The sequence below is a fragment of the Patiria miniata genome, unplaced genomic scaffold, assembly GCF_015706575.1.
Source record: "Patiria miniata isolate m_02_andy unplaced genomic scaffold, ASM1570657v1 HiC_scaffold_16, whole genome shotgun sequence".
Classification (NCBI taxonomy): Eukaryota; Metazoa; Echinodermata; class Asteroidea; order Valvatida; family Asterinidae; genus Patiria; species Patiria miniata.
This window is the reverse complement of record NW_024037054.1, coordinates 1933229-1952335: the sequence shown is the minus strand read 5'-3', so window position 1 is coordinate 1952335 and position 19107 is coordinate 1933229. Positions and strand designations below refer to the sequence as shown.

General features: G+C 41.2%; 1 protein-coding gene across 2 annotated transcripts in view; it reads left to right on the top strand.

Annotated features, from left to right (window-relative positions):
- The first annotated feature begins 470 nt into the window (after positions 1-470).
- The window catches only part of LOC119722639 (alanine--tRNA ligase, cytoplasmic-like), a 29716-nt gene continuing 11079 nt past the window's right edge, over positions 471-19107 (top strand). Inside the window, exons 1-14 of one of the 2 annotated variants that reach the window (XM_038192857.1) lie at positions 471-684; positions 1563-1943; positions 2557-2745; positions 3714-3859; positions 4650-4841; positions 7554-7698; positions 8345-8490; positions 9183-9291; positions 11937-12087; positions 12359-12486; positions 15846-15996; positions 17167-17336; positions 18326-18439; positions 18943-19080. In XM_038192857.1, coding sequence (XP_038048785.1) covers positions 1596-1943; positions 2557-2745; positions 3714-3859; positions 4650-4841; positions 7554-7698; positions 8345-8490; positions 9183-9291; positions 11937-12087; positions 12359-12486; positions 15846-15996; positions 17167-17336; positions 18326-18439; positions 18943-19080 — 2127 coding nt within the window. In that variant the 5' untranslated portion in view covers positions 471-684; positions 1563-1595. Of the gene's footprint in view, positions 685-711; positions 820-1562; positions 1944-2556; positions 2746-3713; positions 3860-4649; positions 4842-7553; positions 7699-8344; positions 8491-9182; positions 9292-11936; positions 12088-12358; positions 12487-15845; positions 15997-17166; positions 17337-18325; positions 18440-18942; positions 19081-19107 lie in introns of those variants that run through there. The other variant, XM_038192858.1, reaches the window with a different exon arrangement.

The following is a 19107-nucleotide window of genomic DNA, read 5'->3' as shown; positions in this document are numbered from 1 at the left end:
ATACATTCCATACCGGATGTGATTTCTTTTTCATTGCGGACCATGCGGACAAATTTTGAGTGTTGAATACATATAATATGCATTTCGACCCTTCGTGAATTCGAAACGGCTGAGCCTGCTATGAGCAACGGACGGGAGTTAAAAATTTACAAAACAGATCAGATTTACAGATCATTTCCCTACATTATTACGTTTTTTTACAAAGGAAAAAAAAGGCATTTATGAATGGGAATAAAAAGAGTGATGAATGACTCTGTCTTGATGGCCGTTGAAAACCTTGCAAGGGCCATGACTTGCAGGTCACAGGTCACGCAAAATCTTTCCAATCAGAGCGTGAATTCTTCAGCCCTTCCCCGCGTCCTGTTTGCAGGGCTAGGGCGGGCAGCGCCCACCGATAGTAGCAACAGAGATGGCCGCGCCGCCGGGGGTACGATCCCTAGCGAATTTACACGTGCGTTTGTTTACATCTAAAGCGCCCTCATTGCCAGGAAAACAAACATGGCGACGGCGGTTAAAACTTAGAAATCTGTCGCTAGTAGTAGTAATCGGTACGTGCGGTGACCGTCAGTCACACTAGCCTAGGCATAGGCCTAACACCCTTTCTCCTTTTCGATAGCTCAGCTCAGACGGACTTCAACCAACTAGGTACGCCCATCCGTGCACTTCGTGTCGCATCGTTCGTTGGTGAGAAAAAACTTCTGATTTTTTCAAAACATTTTCTGATCAGCTGATACTCGGAGTCGGTCGTGTTTGGCGATCGGGGAAAAATATTGCAACCTGACGCCACTTTTTTCTTATCATCATCTCAGCTCAATGAAGGTCAGTCATTGCAAAAATGATGATAAATAAGACATGAAACTGGGACTGGGAAACATTTCCAATTTTGTTAGGAAATACTTAGAAAATTTTCTTGACTCTCCATAGACTTTGTAGTTTGTACACAACCCTGACAAATGCCTGAAGTGGCGTCAGGTCATGCAGATTGCAACATTTTTTCCGCTTAAAACATAAGAGTTGAATTGATCCCAATGGTGCAAAAAAATGATGAAAACAGTCCCATTTCTGTACCGAAGCTACAGTTTGAGTTTTAACGTGCAAGCGAAGCGTTGTTGGCATGACGTCAGAGTCTTTTGGTCTGGGTACCACCCACAGACATTGACAGACACCGTCTTATACTAGCGCATATAGCGGGCGGCGTCAGACGGGCCAATCACGAGGCCTCGTTGACGTTGACGTCATCATGACGCCATCATGAGTCATCATGAGTCACGTGACACCATAAATGTGATGTTAAATGTGTTTTTGTAGCAGTCCTCAGTGCCAAATGTTTACGCCAAAAAAGAAAAAATTCTGGTTTGTGTTGCTCAAATATTTGTTATACTGCAAAGTGTTATAACTGATTATTGACGGTGTCGTATGCATATATGCCAAACCTGTTTTACCCCACCCCTAAACAAAAAGTGCTTTTTAGCTTTGCAAGTCCTCTAGTTGATGGCATTTCAGAAGATTCAAATGAAACATACAATTGCCTCCTAACAATGAATTATGTTTATCTTCCCCAGTGCAACATGATGTTCACCATGTAGCAGTCCATCATGGTTCCTGTGGCAACCTTCTCGAGGTCATTGCCCCTATTATTCAGGTTCTGCAAGTACTGCAGCCAACATTGGCATCATAGGCCAGCCCCACGATATCTCTGCAATGGATTAGCAAGGTTCTCAAGCAGTGAGAGTACCCCCTCATCAGGAACCCATCGAGTTACCCAACGGACATGCAGTCATGAGGAGGTCAAACCAGCCAGGACTGTACAGTCTGCTAATGAGATCAGACAAACCTTCATTGAATATTTCAGGGATCAGCATGGGCACACTGTTGTGCCTTCAGCTTCTGTTATACCCCAACAGGATCGAACACTGCTCTTCACAAATGCAGGAATGAATCAGGTTTGGCTGTCATGCAAAACAAATCTGTGATTGTTAGCTGAAAGTCATTGTGTGTACCCTGCATGCCTTGTCTTCTTTGGAATTCAAGTTGTCTTATGTGACTCAATATATTAAACTAATGTTTGTGTATTTTTATATGAAACATTCCATCTGTAAAAAGAGTGTTTGGCAAAATCCCAAGAGCCAGTGCCTCCACCCCTTCCGAATCTTGATCATGATGGTTTTAATATAAGATATTCCCTCTGGAATCATAACCATAGAAACATTTAAAAGGAAATATTTCCAAGTTCCTAGTTATGAGCTGTCCAAAGACTCCTCATCTAAAGTCCCCCCTTTCTTGGGGAAAAAAAACATAAAAAAAACAAAACAGATCAATTAAGTTTCATATTTTGTGCCAGGAGCATTTGTATTGCTAGTTCAAACTGTGTGGTTGCAGATTAATCTTTGTAAGAATATAAAATGAACAAATTTATTGTTGGACCAAATACAGTACAATTGTAGTTGTCTTTCTAATTTCTCGGCAGAGAGAAATCTAGATGGAGATTTAACCATCAGAACACACATACTACTGTCTCGAAATCTCTAAATATTTGTTTTATTTCCTTTTTACCAGTTCAAGGACATTTTTCAAGGCACCAACCACCCTCATGCAGAAGGTGCTAATCACCAGCGAGTTGTGAATTCTCAGAAGTGCATCCGGGCTGGAGGTAAACACAATGACTTGGACGATGTAGGAAGGGATGTACATCACCATACATTCTTTGAAATGCTTGGCAATTGGTCATTCGGTGACTACTTCAAGGTAAAATATGAAACAAGGACTAGAACGCTGGGAATTGTTCTTGAAGGGAACACCTGGCTTTCTGGTCTTTTAATTGTTTTACATGCTAAGGTCATCAAGGCATTGTCAACATTAACAATTTGTTACAGGTCAGAAAACTTCCCTATTAAAGACTTATTAACCAAAATTGTGGAGAATTCCTAAACTCGCAACAGAATCACAACCAAGGTTTTCAAAAATTTCACACAAAATTATCCAAAGATTCATTAAATTGAACTCATCAAAACTAGAAAGAAATGTATAAATTGGTTCAAATTAACTTTTAACATTGCTAGATGTTTGCAAAACTTGCACCATGAGCTGAGGAGATTTCGAGGTGCAAAAAAGTCTCATTGAAGAATGCCCTATTGAGATCTGTACATACACAATGTAGTTGTTCTGGGGACACTAATATGAGTCAACCAAACTCACTCTAGTCCAAACACTAATGGTTGGCCTATCCAAAGACACAGACTCATTTGTTTGTTCCAGGATAACGTAACGCAGCACATTGAAATGGCCAAGACAAAATACACCAATCTACAAAGAGGAATAGCAGAACACTCAGTCCAGATTTGCACTAGACTCTTCACAATTAGAGTGGTTGCTCTCTGCACTGGAACTTAATTGACTTCACTCCGATAAAGCCCTGTTCTTGTGAAGTGGTTTTGGTTTCAGTGCTGTGTGTATGTCGTAACAGCAATCAGTAGTTGAACCCAAGTCCTTCTTATAGTGTCCCAAGTTAGCCTGAAGGAACCAATGACTTTATTTCTTTTTGCAGCCACCAGACAAATGATATCCAGATTTTTTTAGGGGGTACACTCAAAAGAAAATGTGGGACTGTGTCCTTCTTTAATAAATTAGTCTTCTCAGAATATAAATGGTATAAACAATGTTTCATACAAACTTTGTTTGCCAATCACTATTATCTTGAATTTAATAACTTACAGAGAGAAGCATGTTGCATGGCGTGGGACCTACTGACCAGAGTATATGGCATTCCCAAGGACCAACTGTACGTCACATACTTCAAGGGAGACCTGTTACTGAACCTTCAAGCTGATACAGAGTGTCGAGATATATGGATTGAACTTGGGTAGTATATTTACATCTCATTGAGATATTTTCCATGCGCGTCTTAATAGCTTTAAATTGTTAAATTGTACTTAAGGTCACCTAAACAAAGTTTTGGGAGACACTAACCAGTCCTAAATTCTGTATGACCGTAGACCCGTAGACTCATAGACCTGTGACTCATAGACCCTCATGTATCTTAAAGTTTTGAAAGAATGTATAACTTTCATGGATTTTGATGAAACTTGGATGCAGTGACCCTTGGGTAGGAAGACACAATTCTTCATCGGATTACTGAGGTCAAAGGTGATGTAGGGGTCATTAGAGGTCATTGTTCAAATATGCTTCAAATGTTTCTATGTCCACAGAATATGGATTTTAATGTAACTTGTATGCCATTCCTTGTGTGGGGGTTCATCACAACTCTTCAGAAAATGGAGGTCAAAGGTCATCTAGGGTCATGTTATGTCGTTTAAAAAGGCACAAAATTTGACTTTTTTAAGAACACAGAACATATGGGAAGCGACTGCAGAAAAGGCGACACGTGCAATCGGCAGATCACTTGTTACTTCTATCTACATACAAAATCTTGAATTCTTTAAAATCCAATCTCCTAATATGAGGTCTTGGGTAGATTCAGGACTCTAGATCCAAACAAAGGTTAGTTTTTTTCAGATTTGGGAAGATTTCTAACAAAAGTACTAAGAAAATTAGGGTAAACTTGATAATGATACACTTATAGAGTTGCAGCAGAGCTTTCTGATTGTCATGTAAAAATTGTCCTTTTTGTTTGGTTTAACTTGGTCTGACAGTGTGCCTCCAGAGCGAGTTCTTCCCTCCGGAATGGCCGACAATTTCTGGGAAATGGGAGGGATAGGTCCCTGTGGACCCTGCAGTGAGATTCATTATGATCGTCATGGTAACCGAGATGCCTCCAAGCTAGTCAATGATCCCTGTTCAGATGTCCTGGAAGTCTGGAATCTGGTTTTTATGGAATATAACAGGTAAGGTTCTGTTGGGATGGGGCATGCTGGGGTACATGAAATGTTGTGAATTGCTTTAAATGAGTTGTGTGTGATATAAAACTGTTCCATCTAAAGGTTACACAGCTTATTTCTACCTTTAACCTAAAGGGGCACTGCGTCCTGAAATCACCGAAAATTTCATGTTTTGGATTGTTTACTTATCCTATTTCAAACACGTGGTTGAAAGGAAACCAACCTAATGTCTTACAGTTCCCGAGAAAAGAAAAGAAAATCCCCTGATTGTTTACATCGAATACGAGGGAGTATGATACAATGTACGTCATTTTCATACATGTACAATGTACGATACACGTTGTGTGTGTCTAGTATTACACACATACACAGCACCGTGCTCACAAATAGCGGTGACCAATCACCAATGCACAAAATGTGATTTCTTACACGTCCGCAAAAGGCGAACCCTTACAGCTGGAATCACAACTAGCACGACAGCCCGACTTTTTGGGGTCGCAAAAGTGGACCCCAAAAGTAATTCTCGCACGAATAACTCAAGAATACTACAACAGCGCCCAGTTTTTGGCGAGCTGCGAAGCAGATGCGAGCCTATGTAATACCAATTTCCGTCCGTCTGTCCGGGCGCCCGTCCGGACGTTCCAGCCAGACGGAATTGTGGGGTGATAGCATTGTGTTCCCATTATCCCTTTTTCTAAAGATTCCCCTCTGGGGTGATGTTTTTCTATTGTGAAAAAAGTGGGGTGATGTGTCCTGAAAGGAACATCACTCCACAAGGGTGGTATGGTCAGAACGTCCGTTCAGTTAGGTTCATATCATTGCAGTAAATTTTATGATTTTATTGAGGAACTTTAATTCAAGGAAATGTTAAAGTTTTTAATTGTTACAAGTACATGTATACTGGTTTAACATGTATGTGTTTGTATACCGGTATAACATGTACATGTACACTTTGCATTTTGGGGATGTGCATGAGCTTCTGGTTTGATCTTTTAGTTGATGGGGTTGGAGTAGGGATGGGGTGGGGTGGGGTGGGTTGGGGGATAGGGTTGGAGTTAGGGTTTGTGTGAGTAGGATGAGTAGGGGAGCTAGGATGGGTGGGGCGGGGTGGGTTTGGGTGGGGTGGGGTGGGGAGAGGGGTTGGAATACTGGGTTGGGGTGGGGTGGGGATTTGTAGGGGTGGGGTGGGAACAGGTAGGGAGAGACAGGTAGGGGAGACAGGTAGAGAGAGGATGGGCATGGACTTAGGGGTTGGGTTAGGAGGGGGTTGGTCAGGGGGCGGGATATAGGATCGGAGTAGGGGTTGGGTTGGGTTGGGGATGTGTAGGGATGGGTTGTTGTAGGGGTTGGATAAGGGGAGGGGGCAATATATAGGGATCAGAGTAGGGGCTGCATGGGGTCAGGTGGGGATGTATGGGTGGGGGAATGGGGTGGGCGGGATATTGGAATTCGAGTAAGGGTTAGGGTGGGGATGTGTAGGGTGGGTAAGGACAGATAGGGGAAGATAGGGTAGGTGTTGTTGGGGGTTGGGGTAGGGGAGGGTACGGGGAAGGAGATAGGGATTGGAGTTTGGGTGGGGTTGGGATGTGTAGGTGATAGGGTGGGGATGGTTAGGGGAGGATGGGATGGTTTTTGGATGGGGTAAGGTTTGGGGGAGGTGGTGATGGTGCTGTGTCTACATGTACATGTATACCCATTCTTGTTCTGCATTTGTGGCGACTACACAAGAGTTTTCCCATGGTAATACAAGTATGGGGAGCAGAAGACACTGTTGAGGCTGCAAAAATCCACAACTGGGTCCTAATTACCCTAACAATGGAAAACTCCCCCATAATACAGTGACGGCTAACCTATATACACATGTATTTATTAGGTAATCTGTTGACTTTTTATGTTGACATTTAAAAACTGACCCCTACACCTAGGCACATCAACGAGAATCCTGATCTCCATCATGCCCATCCCCAACCCTACCTTCAGCCTCCCTTCCTGCCTTGAACAGCGAGCCATGGCGGCTTCGCCGTTCTAGTTTAAAGGATAGTTTGTAGATGTTTATATCCTACTTTTAAATGTTCTTTCCCATTACCATCATTTTGTTCAAAACGCGTTTTGTAGCCCAGTTGGGTGTATTCCAGGATGCAGTGTCCCTTTAAGATATGTTGAAATGCTTACATGTAGTTAGCAAGAGGATTTAGCAGAACATTTCGTTTATTTTATTTTGTTTTTAATTTAGTGTGGGTATCCATTTAATTAATGCTTTAACACTGCGCATCTATAAGAACTTTGATTTTGAAAGTGGTGATGAAGAAAATTGCAGTTTCAGTTTTAGAAATGCAAGTTTTAGAAATGGGTGGAAAAGCTCAATTAGTTGTAAGGAAAACCAATTGAATCATGGGGACTAACAAACCTAATTACATGATGTAGGACTTAAACCTGGGTGGAAGGCAAGGTTCCATATCTGCCAATGTCTCCATGTCTCCAATATTCTTCAGTTTGTCGGTTTTGTGGCTTTGCATTATCAGAAGCAACAAGTTTGCCACAGATGTCAATAATCCATTTGAACATCTTGACCATGGGCATTAATGATTTGTGAAACCAATAACTATGCCTTCTAAACTAGCTCAAAAATGAAACTCAAAAGCAGACAACTTCTTGTCAGAAAATGTTGATTAGCTTTGTTTAAGCATACTCTGATGAAAATGCACCTGTCATTTTCAGACAAACAGATGGCAGCTTGAAGCTGTTGCCTCAGCAACATGTGGATGCAGGCATGGGGCTAGAGCGGCTTGTGGCGATACTACAAGGTGTTGAATCCAACTATGAGACTGACTTATTCTTGCCGCTACTCAAGGCCATTGAAAATGTAAGAAGCCATATATGTGGCTCAGGGCACTGTATGGCGACCCATAAGAGCCAAAGAGAGCAGTTAATTTCAATCAATGGCAATTTATGTACATTAACGAAGGCCAGACACGTGTAAGAATACAGCAACATGTAAATCTGCGGTAGGCAAGAAGACGTCTGTTAATAATACCATGATATCTAACAAAGGGCATACATCCCTTTTTTGTACATGGCCAAGTGTCTACATAATTCCTGTCACATAAAGTCCTTCCAGGACTGTGAACGGGAACTGTCAAGGGCATTGTGTCTGCTTACTTACCAGAGCCAAGTGAGAACACTCACATAGCAAAAGCTGCTTTGGCAAAGTCAACTTGAACCCTCAGTGGAAATGGCAGTGTAGTCAATCAGGTTTCAACTGATTGTTCATAATCGACTCTACATGATAAAGCATATCACATGTATGCACTTTTGGCTAGAGAGATGCTTTCTTAGGACACAAGTATTCCAACAAGAAATGTCACTAAATTACTCTCACCTAATAATAGATGTTATGATTCTCATTGTTAGAAGGCGTATTTGTTGACAGATTCCATAGCAATATTTGTTGTCCTGTTCACAAAAGTTTTTGTTTTTCAATCATTAATTTGTCCACCTTCCTGCAACAGGGGTCTGGTTCCCGGCCTTACAGTGGGTTAACTGGTGCTTTAGACTCTGACTATATCGACACAGCCTACCGAGTAGTAGCGGACCATGCTAGGATGCTTACAGTAGCCATTGCCGACGGCGGGCAACCAGATTATTTCAAACGAGGGTGAGTTTGATCCTAGGTGGAAACGTGGATTGGATAAATTGTATAACATGATCAAGCAGCAAGAGGGGAGTGGTGTGGTATGGGAGATTGATCCCCCCTCCCCCTAAAACTCTAGGTTCTTACTTTCCCCTAGACTTGGCCCAAGTCTGGGTTTCGCTTGGTTTGTTCAGTAAACGCACACATACAATATTTACGTATGCCTACACACTGCACTGCACAGTCAAGATATGAGCTGTGTATAATGCGCGCCCTCACGCATCACTGCCAGACCAGCATGTTAAAAATGTACACATACATGTTATTTTTATGTGAGTTCAGAAATCCAGACTTAGTCAATCTGCCAGACGTGTGTACACAGTCTATGAGCTAAATTACCCATTTGGGTAGTGGCCAATCACGGCACAGTGTTTGAGGGAACCGCTTTTTTATTCCAAATATGCACGCAGATTGTTTTGAACCACATACATGTTCATTCCTAACACCCAGTCAGCATTGTTTGCATATTCCCACATCTAAAGTTTCGTGAAGGAGCGCACATGCAACCCATGAAATTCATATCATTGTTTCATGTCCACAACTGTCTTAGTTTTAAGTAAGTCAGTTAATGACAGACCTGTGAGAAAAACTAAAGTGTAGTGAGAAGTTGGATGGATAAAACATCCCCTCATCATAATTGGTTGTCATCTCCCTAGATATGTGTTGAAGCGAGTTGTACGTCGAGCTGTGCGCTATGCAACTGAGAAACTACACGCTCCTCCAGGGTTACTGGCTAGTCTGGTTCCGGTGGTCATAGACTCCTTGGTAAGTCAGCATTATGCCAAAGTGGTCAAATCATTTTGTGCAAACACAATACCAAATTTGGAGTTGAAGCTGCTCAATGTGTTATAAAAAACTGTAAGCAGTGGCAAGTTTGGTTTCTGTTAAATAACTCTGTGATATATACTCGACGGAAAAGGTCCTCTCCCTCCACTTTGCAACATATTCAAATCTTTTTCCCTAAAGACGTTTCAATTTGTACGTCTTTATTTTAACCAAAACTCCCTTTTTGTGTCACCCAAACGAATGTTTCGGGAGACACTTGCCAGTCCTACATTCTGTATGACTGACTTCACGGATGAGACTTGTGGGGTAGGTGCATTGTTCGTCCTTTATTTCCCTTCTTTTGTATTTCACTTGTGGGGTACTGTTTTTCGAAGGAAAAAATTGTGGAGTACAAGTCTGAACAGGACGGTACCCCGGAAGTACCCGTGGAGCGTACGAACGTATGACCGTATGACCGAATGTTAAAGTTTATGTTACAGTTTTTCAAATTACTCTCATTGCCAAAGTATTCACCAGGGACGTGTTTTCGTGACCGCGACCAGAAACATGTTTGCACATGCGCACAAAAACGCTGAACCGAAAACAGTGTCAAAAAGTTGTAAACAAACATGGCGGACATTTCAACATCATCGATAAATCTTAGGTGTTTGCCGCCAGTCCCTGCGAAATTTGGGATAATACCTTGTGGGCTTTTTAGTTGTAGACATTTTATTACAGGCCACTTAAAATGTACAAACTTGCGATGTACGTATTAAAAATAAGCATTGCAAGTTTATTTTTCCCAACACTTTTGTTGAATGTTGGGTATTTATCTTTCCGCCATCTTGAAATGCACTTCGTAACCGACCCTTGGCCTTGGTTTGGTTTTGTTTGGAACAGTCACTCCAGCCAACCGAAGACACGAAAACGCTCGACCAATGACCAAAGCCGAAACATGTTTCTGGTCACAGTCGCGAAAACACGCCCCTGAATTCCTAGTCTAGGGGCTAGACGTTGCATGGTTTGATATGCGATGACCCGCCGCCGCGAGAGGGCGCTATCACGACCAACCAATATCGTCCACAGACTTGTCAGTAGCAACATCTAGGGAATCTCCTATTGGTTGTGTAATGCGCGCGCACCTGTTTGGCCTAATATATGCAGCACGCAATTCAAAAATGTATAGTAGTTCCGAAGCAAACTCTCAAATTTCTTCCAGTTCAATAAAAGAGGCAGTAAGACCTTTGTGCAACTTCACTGGTCAGCTCTTTTGTTATGTGTAGTATGTGTGGGACTGAAAATGAACCGTAATTGACTGCAGAAGTCACGCATGCGCACTAGTGTCCCCCATTTTTCAGGGGGGAGATTTCAGGAGATTCACGTTGCTACTGACAAGTCCATGGGCAATATTGGTTAGTCGTGATAGCGCCCTCTCGCGGCGGCGGGTTATTGCTGCAGCGGGTTATCGGGTATCAAACCATGCAACTTCTAACCCCTAGACTACTGATTTCCATGAAACTGGGACACAAGGGTCATTGAGTACCAAAGCTAATGTGGAATAAATTTCAGGTCAAAGGTCAAATGAGGTCAATTATGATGCAATTTACAGAGGTTTAGGTTAAGTTTGTGCAAAACATGCATAACTTCTACTCGCTTTTATGGATTTTTATGAAACTTGGATGCAGTGACCCTTGGGTGGAAAGACACAATTCCTCATCGGAGGTCAAAGGTCATGTAGGGGTCAATAGAGGTAATAGTTCAAATATGCTTCAAATGTTTCTTTGTCTACAAAATTTGATGGATTTTCACGTAACCTGGCTGGAGTGATCCTTGGGTGGGGGTTCATCACAAGTCTTCCAAAATTGGAGGTCAAAGGTCATCTAGGGGTCATTTCAGGTCGTTTAAAAATGCCCACATTTTTACTTTTGTTAAGATCACAAAACAAAAAGGGGCGACACATGCGGTCCGTGGACCACTTGTTTCAATTTGTAGGTGTCTGCAACCCTTTACAAAGGCTTTTACTTTGGGTTACATTTGCACCTGGAACTCTCAAAAAGACCCACCTGACTTATAGTTGGGTTGCAAATAAATCAAATTTTGAAAAGTAGTTATTCCATAACTAAACTTGGACAGATTTTTTTCTTAGAATGTTTCATTAAAAATTGACTAACTTTTGTATTTCTAGAAAATTGGCAACTTAAAATTATGAAGAAAATAATCTCTATATTGCGGTGAAACTCCAAAATTGCGGTGAAACTCCAAAATAGCACAGGGGGTGCAGCTTTAAATAGAACATGATTTTAAAACAAAAACATTTCTTTACCACTGAGAATGTTATCCATCTCCTGTTATTAATGTTAGTACACTTTATAAAAACATGTAATTTGGTGAATTGTATCATTACATTAAGAAAACATTGGAGAAATCTCCATACATCTTGGCATTTTTTTAAAAGAATTTTTGATATATTTTCTGTTTTGCCTTATATGCCACTCAGCATGAAAAACAGAATACTTTCATAGTGAATTCAATGTCATAGTTCCTGTTCAACTAAGTAAACTATTTTATAATGATTTGGATATTTTAATATGACGATCATATTTATTATGTAATATCTTATTGAATTCCACATTGCATTCTCACAGGGTAGCATGTATCCTGAACTGAGACAAGATCCACAACACATCATGGACATCATCTCTGCTGAAGAACACCAGTTTCTGAAAACTCTCAAAAAGGGCCAGAAATTCCTGTCCAAAAGTCTATCCAAACTGCCAGCTGGATCTAAGCTGTCAGGTACATTGCACAATTTTCAGATGAGCAAAGAGAGTTAAATAATAACAGTAGAACTCAAACCTGCAACATCTAGATTTCCATATCTGCTGTTTAGCCCTATGTTGGTAGTTGGTCACTGCCTTGCTTGGGTGGCACTCTATGGCATGATGTTTGTCATTTTTCTTAAATTATACTTCAAGTACTTGTCATGGATGTTATTCTGCTTTTAATACAGCTTTACTTTCATTTACTTTCATGAAGTACTCATACTGAAATGTTTCAATATTTGCAGGTGATGTTGCCTGGAAGATGTACGATGGATATGGTTTCCCACTTGACTTGACAACATTGGTGGCTGAGGAACATGGTATCCAGATTGACATGGAGGGGTATGAGGGGGCTAGATTAAAGGCATATGAGGTAACCTGATTTGACATGGTATCCAGATTGACATGGAGGGATATGAGGGGGCTAGATTAAAGGCATATGAGGTAACCTGATTTGACATGGTATCCAGATTGACATGGAGGGATATGAGGGGGCTAGAATAAAGGCATATGAGGTAACCTGAATTGACATGGTATCCAGATTGACATTGAGGGATATGAGAAGGCTAGATTAAAGGCATATGAGGTAACCTGAATTGGCATGGTATCCAGATTGACATGGAGGGATATGAGAAGGCTAGATTAAAGGTATATGAGGTAAACTAAATTGACATGGTATCCAGATTGACATGGAGGGATATGAGGGGGCTAGATTAAAGGCATATGCGGTAAACTGAATTGACATGGTATCCAGATTGACATGGAGGGATATGAGGGGGCTAGATTAAAGGTATATGAGGTAAACTGAATTGACATGGTATCCAAATTGACATGGAGGGATATGAGGGGGCTAGATTAAAGGCGTATGAGGTAACCTGAATTGACATGGTATCCAGATTGACATGGAGGGATATGAGAAGGTTAGATTAAAGGCATATGAGGTAAATTGAATTGACATTGGAGAGATATGAGGGGGCTAGATTAAAGGCGTATGAGGTAACCTGAATTGACATGGTATCCAGTTTGACATGGAGGGATATGAGGGGGCTAGATTAAAGGCATATGCGGTAAACTGAATTGACATGGTATCCAGATTGACATGGAGGGATATGAGGGGGCTAGATTAAAGGCATATGCGGTAAACTGAATTGACATGGTATCCAGATTGACATGGAGGGATATGAGGGGGCTAGATTAAAGGCATATGCGGTAAACTGAATTGACATGGTATCCAGATTGACATGGAGGAATATGAGGGGGCTAGATTAAAGGCATATGCGGTAAACTGAATTGACATGGTATCCAGATTGACATGGAGGGATATGAGGGGGCTAGATTAAAGGTATATGAGGTAAACTGAATTGACATGGTATCCAAATTGACATGGAGGGATATGAGGGGGCTAGATTAAAGGCGTATGAGGTAACCTGAATTGACATGGTATCCAGATTGACATGGAGGGATATGAGAAGGTTAGATTAAAGGCATATGAGGTAAATTGAATTGACATTGGAGAGATATGAGGGGGCTAGATTAAAGGCGTATGAGGTAACCTGAATTGACATGGTATCCAGATTGACATTGGAGAGATATGAGGGGGCTAGATTAAAGGCATATGAGGTAACCTGAATTGACATGGTATCCAGATTGGCATGGAGGAAAATGAAGGGGCTAGATTAAAGGTATATGAGGTAACCTGAATTGACATGGTAACCAGATTGACATGGAGGGATATGAGGGGGCTAGAATAAAGGTATATGAGGTAACCTGAATTGACATGGTATCCAGATTGACATGGAGGGATATGAGGGGGCTAGATTAAAGGCATATGAGGTAACCTGAATTGCCATGGTATCCAGATTGGCATGGAGGAAAATGAAGGGGCTAGATTAAAAGTATATGAGGTAAACTGAATTGACATGGTATCCAGATTGACATGGAGGGATATGAGGGGGCTAGATGGTATCCAGATTGACATGGAGGGATATGAGGGGGCTAGATTAAAGGCGTATGAGGTAACCTGAATTGACATGGTATCCAGATTGACATGGAGGGATATGAGGGGGCTAGATTAAAGGCGTATGAGGTAACCTGAATTGACATGGTATCCAGATTGACATGGAGGGGTATGAGGGGGCTAGAATAAAGGTATATGAGGTAACCTGAATTGACATGGTATCCAGATTGACATGGAGGGGTATGAGGGGGCTAGAATAAAGGTATATGAGGTAACCTGAATTGACATGGTATCCAGATTGACATTGGAGAGATATGAGGGGGCTAGATTAAAGGCATATGAGGTAACCTGAATTGACATGGTATCCAGATTGGCATGGAGGAAAATGAAGGGGCTAGATTAAAGGTATATGAGGTAACCTGAATTGACATGGTAACCAGATTGACATGGAGGGATATGAGGGGGCTAGAATAAAGGTATATGAGGTAACCTGAATTGACATGGTATCCAGATTGACATGGAGGGATATGAGGGGGCTAGATTAAAGGCATATGAGGTAACCTGAATTGCCATGGTATCCAGATTGGCATGGAGGAAAATGAAGGGGCTAGATTAAAAGTATATGAGGTAAACTGAATTGACATGGTATCCAGATTGACATGGAGGGATATGAGGGGGCTAGATGGTATCCAGATTGACATGGAGGGATATGAGGGGGCTAGATTAAAGGCGTATGAGGTAACCTGAATTGACATGGTATCCAGATTGACATGGAGGGATATGAGGGGGCTAGATTAAAGGCGTATGAGGTAACCTGAATTGACATGGTATCCAGATTGACATGGAGGGGTATGAGGGGGCTAGAATAAAGGTATATGAGGTAACCTGAATTGACATGGTATCCAGATTGACATGGAGGGGTATGAGGGGGCTAGAATAAAGGTATATGAGGTAACCTGAATTGACATGGTATCCAGATTGACATGGAGGGGTATGAGGGGGCTAGAATAAAGGTATATGAGGTAACCTGAATTGACATGGTATCCAGATTGACATGGAGGGATATGAGGGGGCTAGATTAAAGGCATATGCGGTAAACTGAATTGACATGGTATCCAGATTGACATGGAGGGATATGAGGGGGCTAGATTAAAGGCATATGAGGTAACCTGAATTGACATGGTATCCAGATTGACATGGAGGGATATGAGGGGGCTAGATTAAAGGCATACGAGGTAAACTGACAGTGCTAATATCTGCACACTACCATGTGCAGATATTAGCACTGTCAGGAATTTATCTCTATTGATTGTATTTTGCACAATCTGACGGACTTTTCATTTACTTTTTGCATTGATATTTATATTTAGTGTTCCACATACATATAAGTGTTGATTATTCAGGTGCGGTTCTGGCGATATCTCATTAATATTTATTGTTTTTATTCCATGTAGTGATTATTTCATTGATGTTTTTGTTGATAATTGATTTTGATAATTTCAATGATTAATTTAAATGGAATGGAAAAAAAAACAAGAATCATACATTGATATCCCAACTCATAGTTTCATTGATTTTGTTATTAACCATTTATGTTCACATAGGTACTTATTTGTTTATATTCCTAGTTATATGTTACTACAATATTGATTTTTTTCCACTTGTATTGATATTGATCATTCAAGCAGTCTTGATTATTCCCTTGATACTAGCGTTGGTACATTCAATTCATAGTTGAATCGTCATAATGTACTTGATGTTCCTTCATCTCTCAGGTAACTTCTCAAGGAGGCATGAAGAACCTTGGCCAACTGCCACGGATCCGCTTGGATGCAATCGACCTCAGCATCTTACAGAGGAAGAAAGTCAAGTTCACTAATGACTCTCCCAAGTATGACTATAGCTACACAGACTCGGGAAAATATGGTAAGGCACTCAAGCACTGGGCCCTACTTCATGGCTCAGCTAACCGTGACATTCTGCACTTCTGTTGACCATTCTATGCTAACAGCACCAGCCTAGATAATCATTGCTAGTCCTTTCATCACAGAATCCTTTTGAACCACTAAAAAACTTTCTGTTTGTGCAATATTTCTACAGTAGTTGAAGAGTCGTTGCTAAAGCAGAGCCCTAAATAAGTGAAACTCTTGGTGAATTCTTCAAAACCAGGCAGTTTAAAGTTTGGTTTAATTTTACTCATCTTCACAGTAACATTTCAACAATAATTAAGTATTTTGGGATGATATGAGTGAGGGCCATCTAGAAACACATGAAGGCTTGTAGTGATGACCCTTACGTTGGCAACATTATTACCAGATGTAACATCTACTGCTGCAAATCAACTCTCAAGTTCTGTGCAGTTTAACAAGTTTTCAAGATTCTTGTGTAAACAATGGCTCAGTTCAGGTTTGGCAGCAAATTTAAATATCGACAAGATTTTCTATGGGCTTAAACCCATCAATCATCACCAAGCATCATTCTCCAGTATTATCAGCCCTTTGTAAAATGAGCTGAAATAATCAGAATGATATAGACTAATCTGGGCATGCTATCAATTATATCACAGAGGCCCCCTTCAATGGCTAATGCATTGTGTTTGCTGCTGTTCAGATAATTTGTCATGGGGCAGTTGCTTTGTACAGTAGCATGCACAGTGGTTTCTCCATTGAAGGGGGCCTCATGAGTGTATAGTGATGACAGCTACTTTGTACAATAGGTCTCGTTCAAATGATGTCATTTCCTACAGAACGTCCACGTGCATCGGCATTTTGAGCGTCAACTTGCATAACGCGCATTGGCTGCATCATAATTCGAACACATTTCCAGCAACAAGCGCGCGTGTTTGGAACATTTTCAACACTGCGCAATGCGTACTTGATTGCGTAAGATTCGCAGCTGTAGTTCTCCTACAGAGATGGCCGTCATTGAGCGAGCCCTATAGCGTGCACAATGGTTTCTCCATTGAAGGGGGCCTCATAAGTGTATAGTGATGACATGCCCGGGTCCATCTGCATATGCATAGCACAGCTGTTCTGTTAACCACTAGGCCTATATGACCCAGGTCATATTTGATTGATGTCAACATTGTCTCTGTAGTATTCCCTCCACTACCTGCCCGGGTCTTGGCACTGAAAACAGACAAGGGATTTGCTAGTGTGGTCAGCAGTGGTGAAGAATGCGGCATTGTCTTAGACTGTACCAATTTCTATGCCGAGCAAGGGGGACAAGAGTGGGACGAGGGGCATCTGAACTCAGTCAAAAATGAGGTGAGTTGGCTCTGTCTTCAGCATCCAATTTCACGCAAGTGTGTACGGTAACTTATATATGCCATGTGCAGAATTTACACAGCAGAGCTGTTGTTCAGCTGCACAGTTTACTTCAAATCAATGCTATTAAACGTGTTCGACTGTTTGTGTATGATTTAGTATCAGTCGCAAAAAAGACATTGAATTAGCTCCAGCTTCTTTATTGAAATAGTTTTGACCTACTCTCCTTGGAATTGTGTGGCAGTGCATAGTGTTTTTTTTATTTGTATGCCGTAACTTATGCCACCTAAAATGACTGCATAAGTTTTACTATAATATATTTCCAACGTTACAGATTTGCCCCTTGTGAAACTTTGGTGAAATGTGTCAAAAGAAATTGAAATGTTGCGCAAACAACACTTGTATTATTGGATAACCAATAGACTCATTACATGTATAACTTACCACAAGTCACACATTGTCCCCATGGAATTTTAGTGAATGGAGGTCACGGTAAGTTTCTTGAAATTGTTTATAAAAATTTAAATGAATGTAGGTTACTATGGGTTATCCATTTTAATTTGAGGTATGACTGATCATAGTGCTTCTTGAAATGGTTATTGTGAAGATTAGTGAAGTACTCTCCAGAGTTATCCAGTGGTCATTCTGGAAATTCTGAAATGTCACATAAACAGGGTGAAAAGAAATGAAATGTTAGACCCCGTTCCCACTTGATCCACCAATTGGGGGATCTGATCCACCTTTTGCCAAATTGACGGATCAGATCCCCCAATTGGTGGATCAGATCCGGCAATTGTGTGTAGTGGGAACGCTAACCGTTATAATGTGGATCAGGATCAGATCCACCTTTCTTGTGGTTTCGTTGCGGTAAGATAACGATCGCACCAAAATGCCGGATCTTGATCCACCTTTTCCCAATTTAAGTGGGAGCGCGGTGTTATAATCTAATTCCACATATAACACTATTGTTTGTGTTTCTTATTCTACAGGAAGTAGTCTTTCAGGTGGAGAATGTGCAATTGTATGCTGGCTATGTGTTGCATGTAGGCACTGCAGTGGAGACTGTTAAACCTGGTGACAATCTCATGCTGTTTCTAAACAAGGTGACATAAAATAATTAATGCCAATGTTTCCAATGCCAATGTTTAAAAAAAAAACACCCAAAAGCGTATATCCCCAATTCCAAACTTCGCTCCAAAAGTCTCCAATCATGATTGATTGCAGTACCCATCCTGATTTGAACCAGCCAACCAACCCCGGTAAGCTGAAGGGTCGAGTGTTAAGACATCTGCACTAGAAAGCAGGAAGTAGTGGGTTCGATTCCCTTCCGAGTAAGCTTGTGAATTCTTTCTCCCAAGTCCTCAGAGAACACTATGCTATGTTTTTGAGGGACTTAACTGAATGGAAAACCATTCCACTTCAGAAGACCACAAATATTTTGCTTGTATCAATACAAATATAAGTTTCTAAACATGATTTTATGAGTTTTGTTGAAGTCATTGTGCACCTCATCCTGATCGTTATCTACAATAATCCATGTGTTTATTTTTGACACCAACGTTTTGTTCTTTTTGAGGTAACAGCATGATCTCTCCTTTGTTTTTAGGTACGAAGACAGAAGATAATGCGGAATCATACAGCAACTCACATACTCAACTTTGCTTTGCGGGAGGTCCTAGGTGATCTGGAGCAGCGTGGTTCATTGGTTGCCCAGGATCGTCTACGCTTTGACTTCACAGCAAAGGTAGGCCTGCAATTGTGACTCGGCATA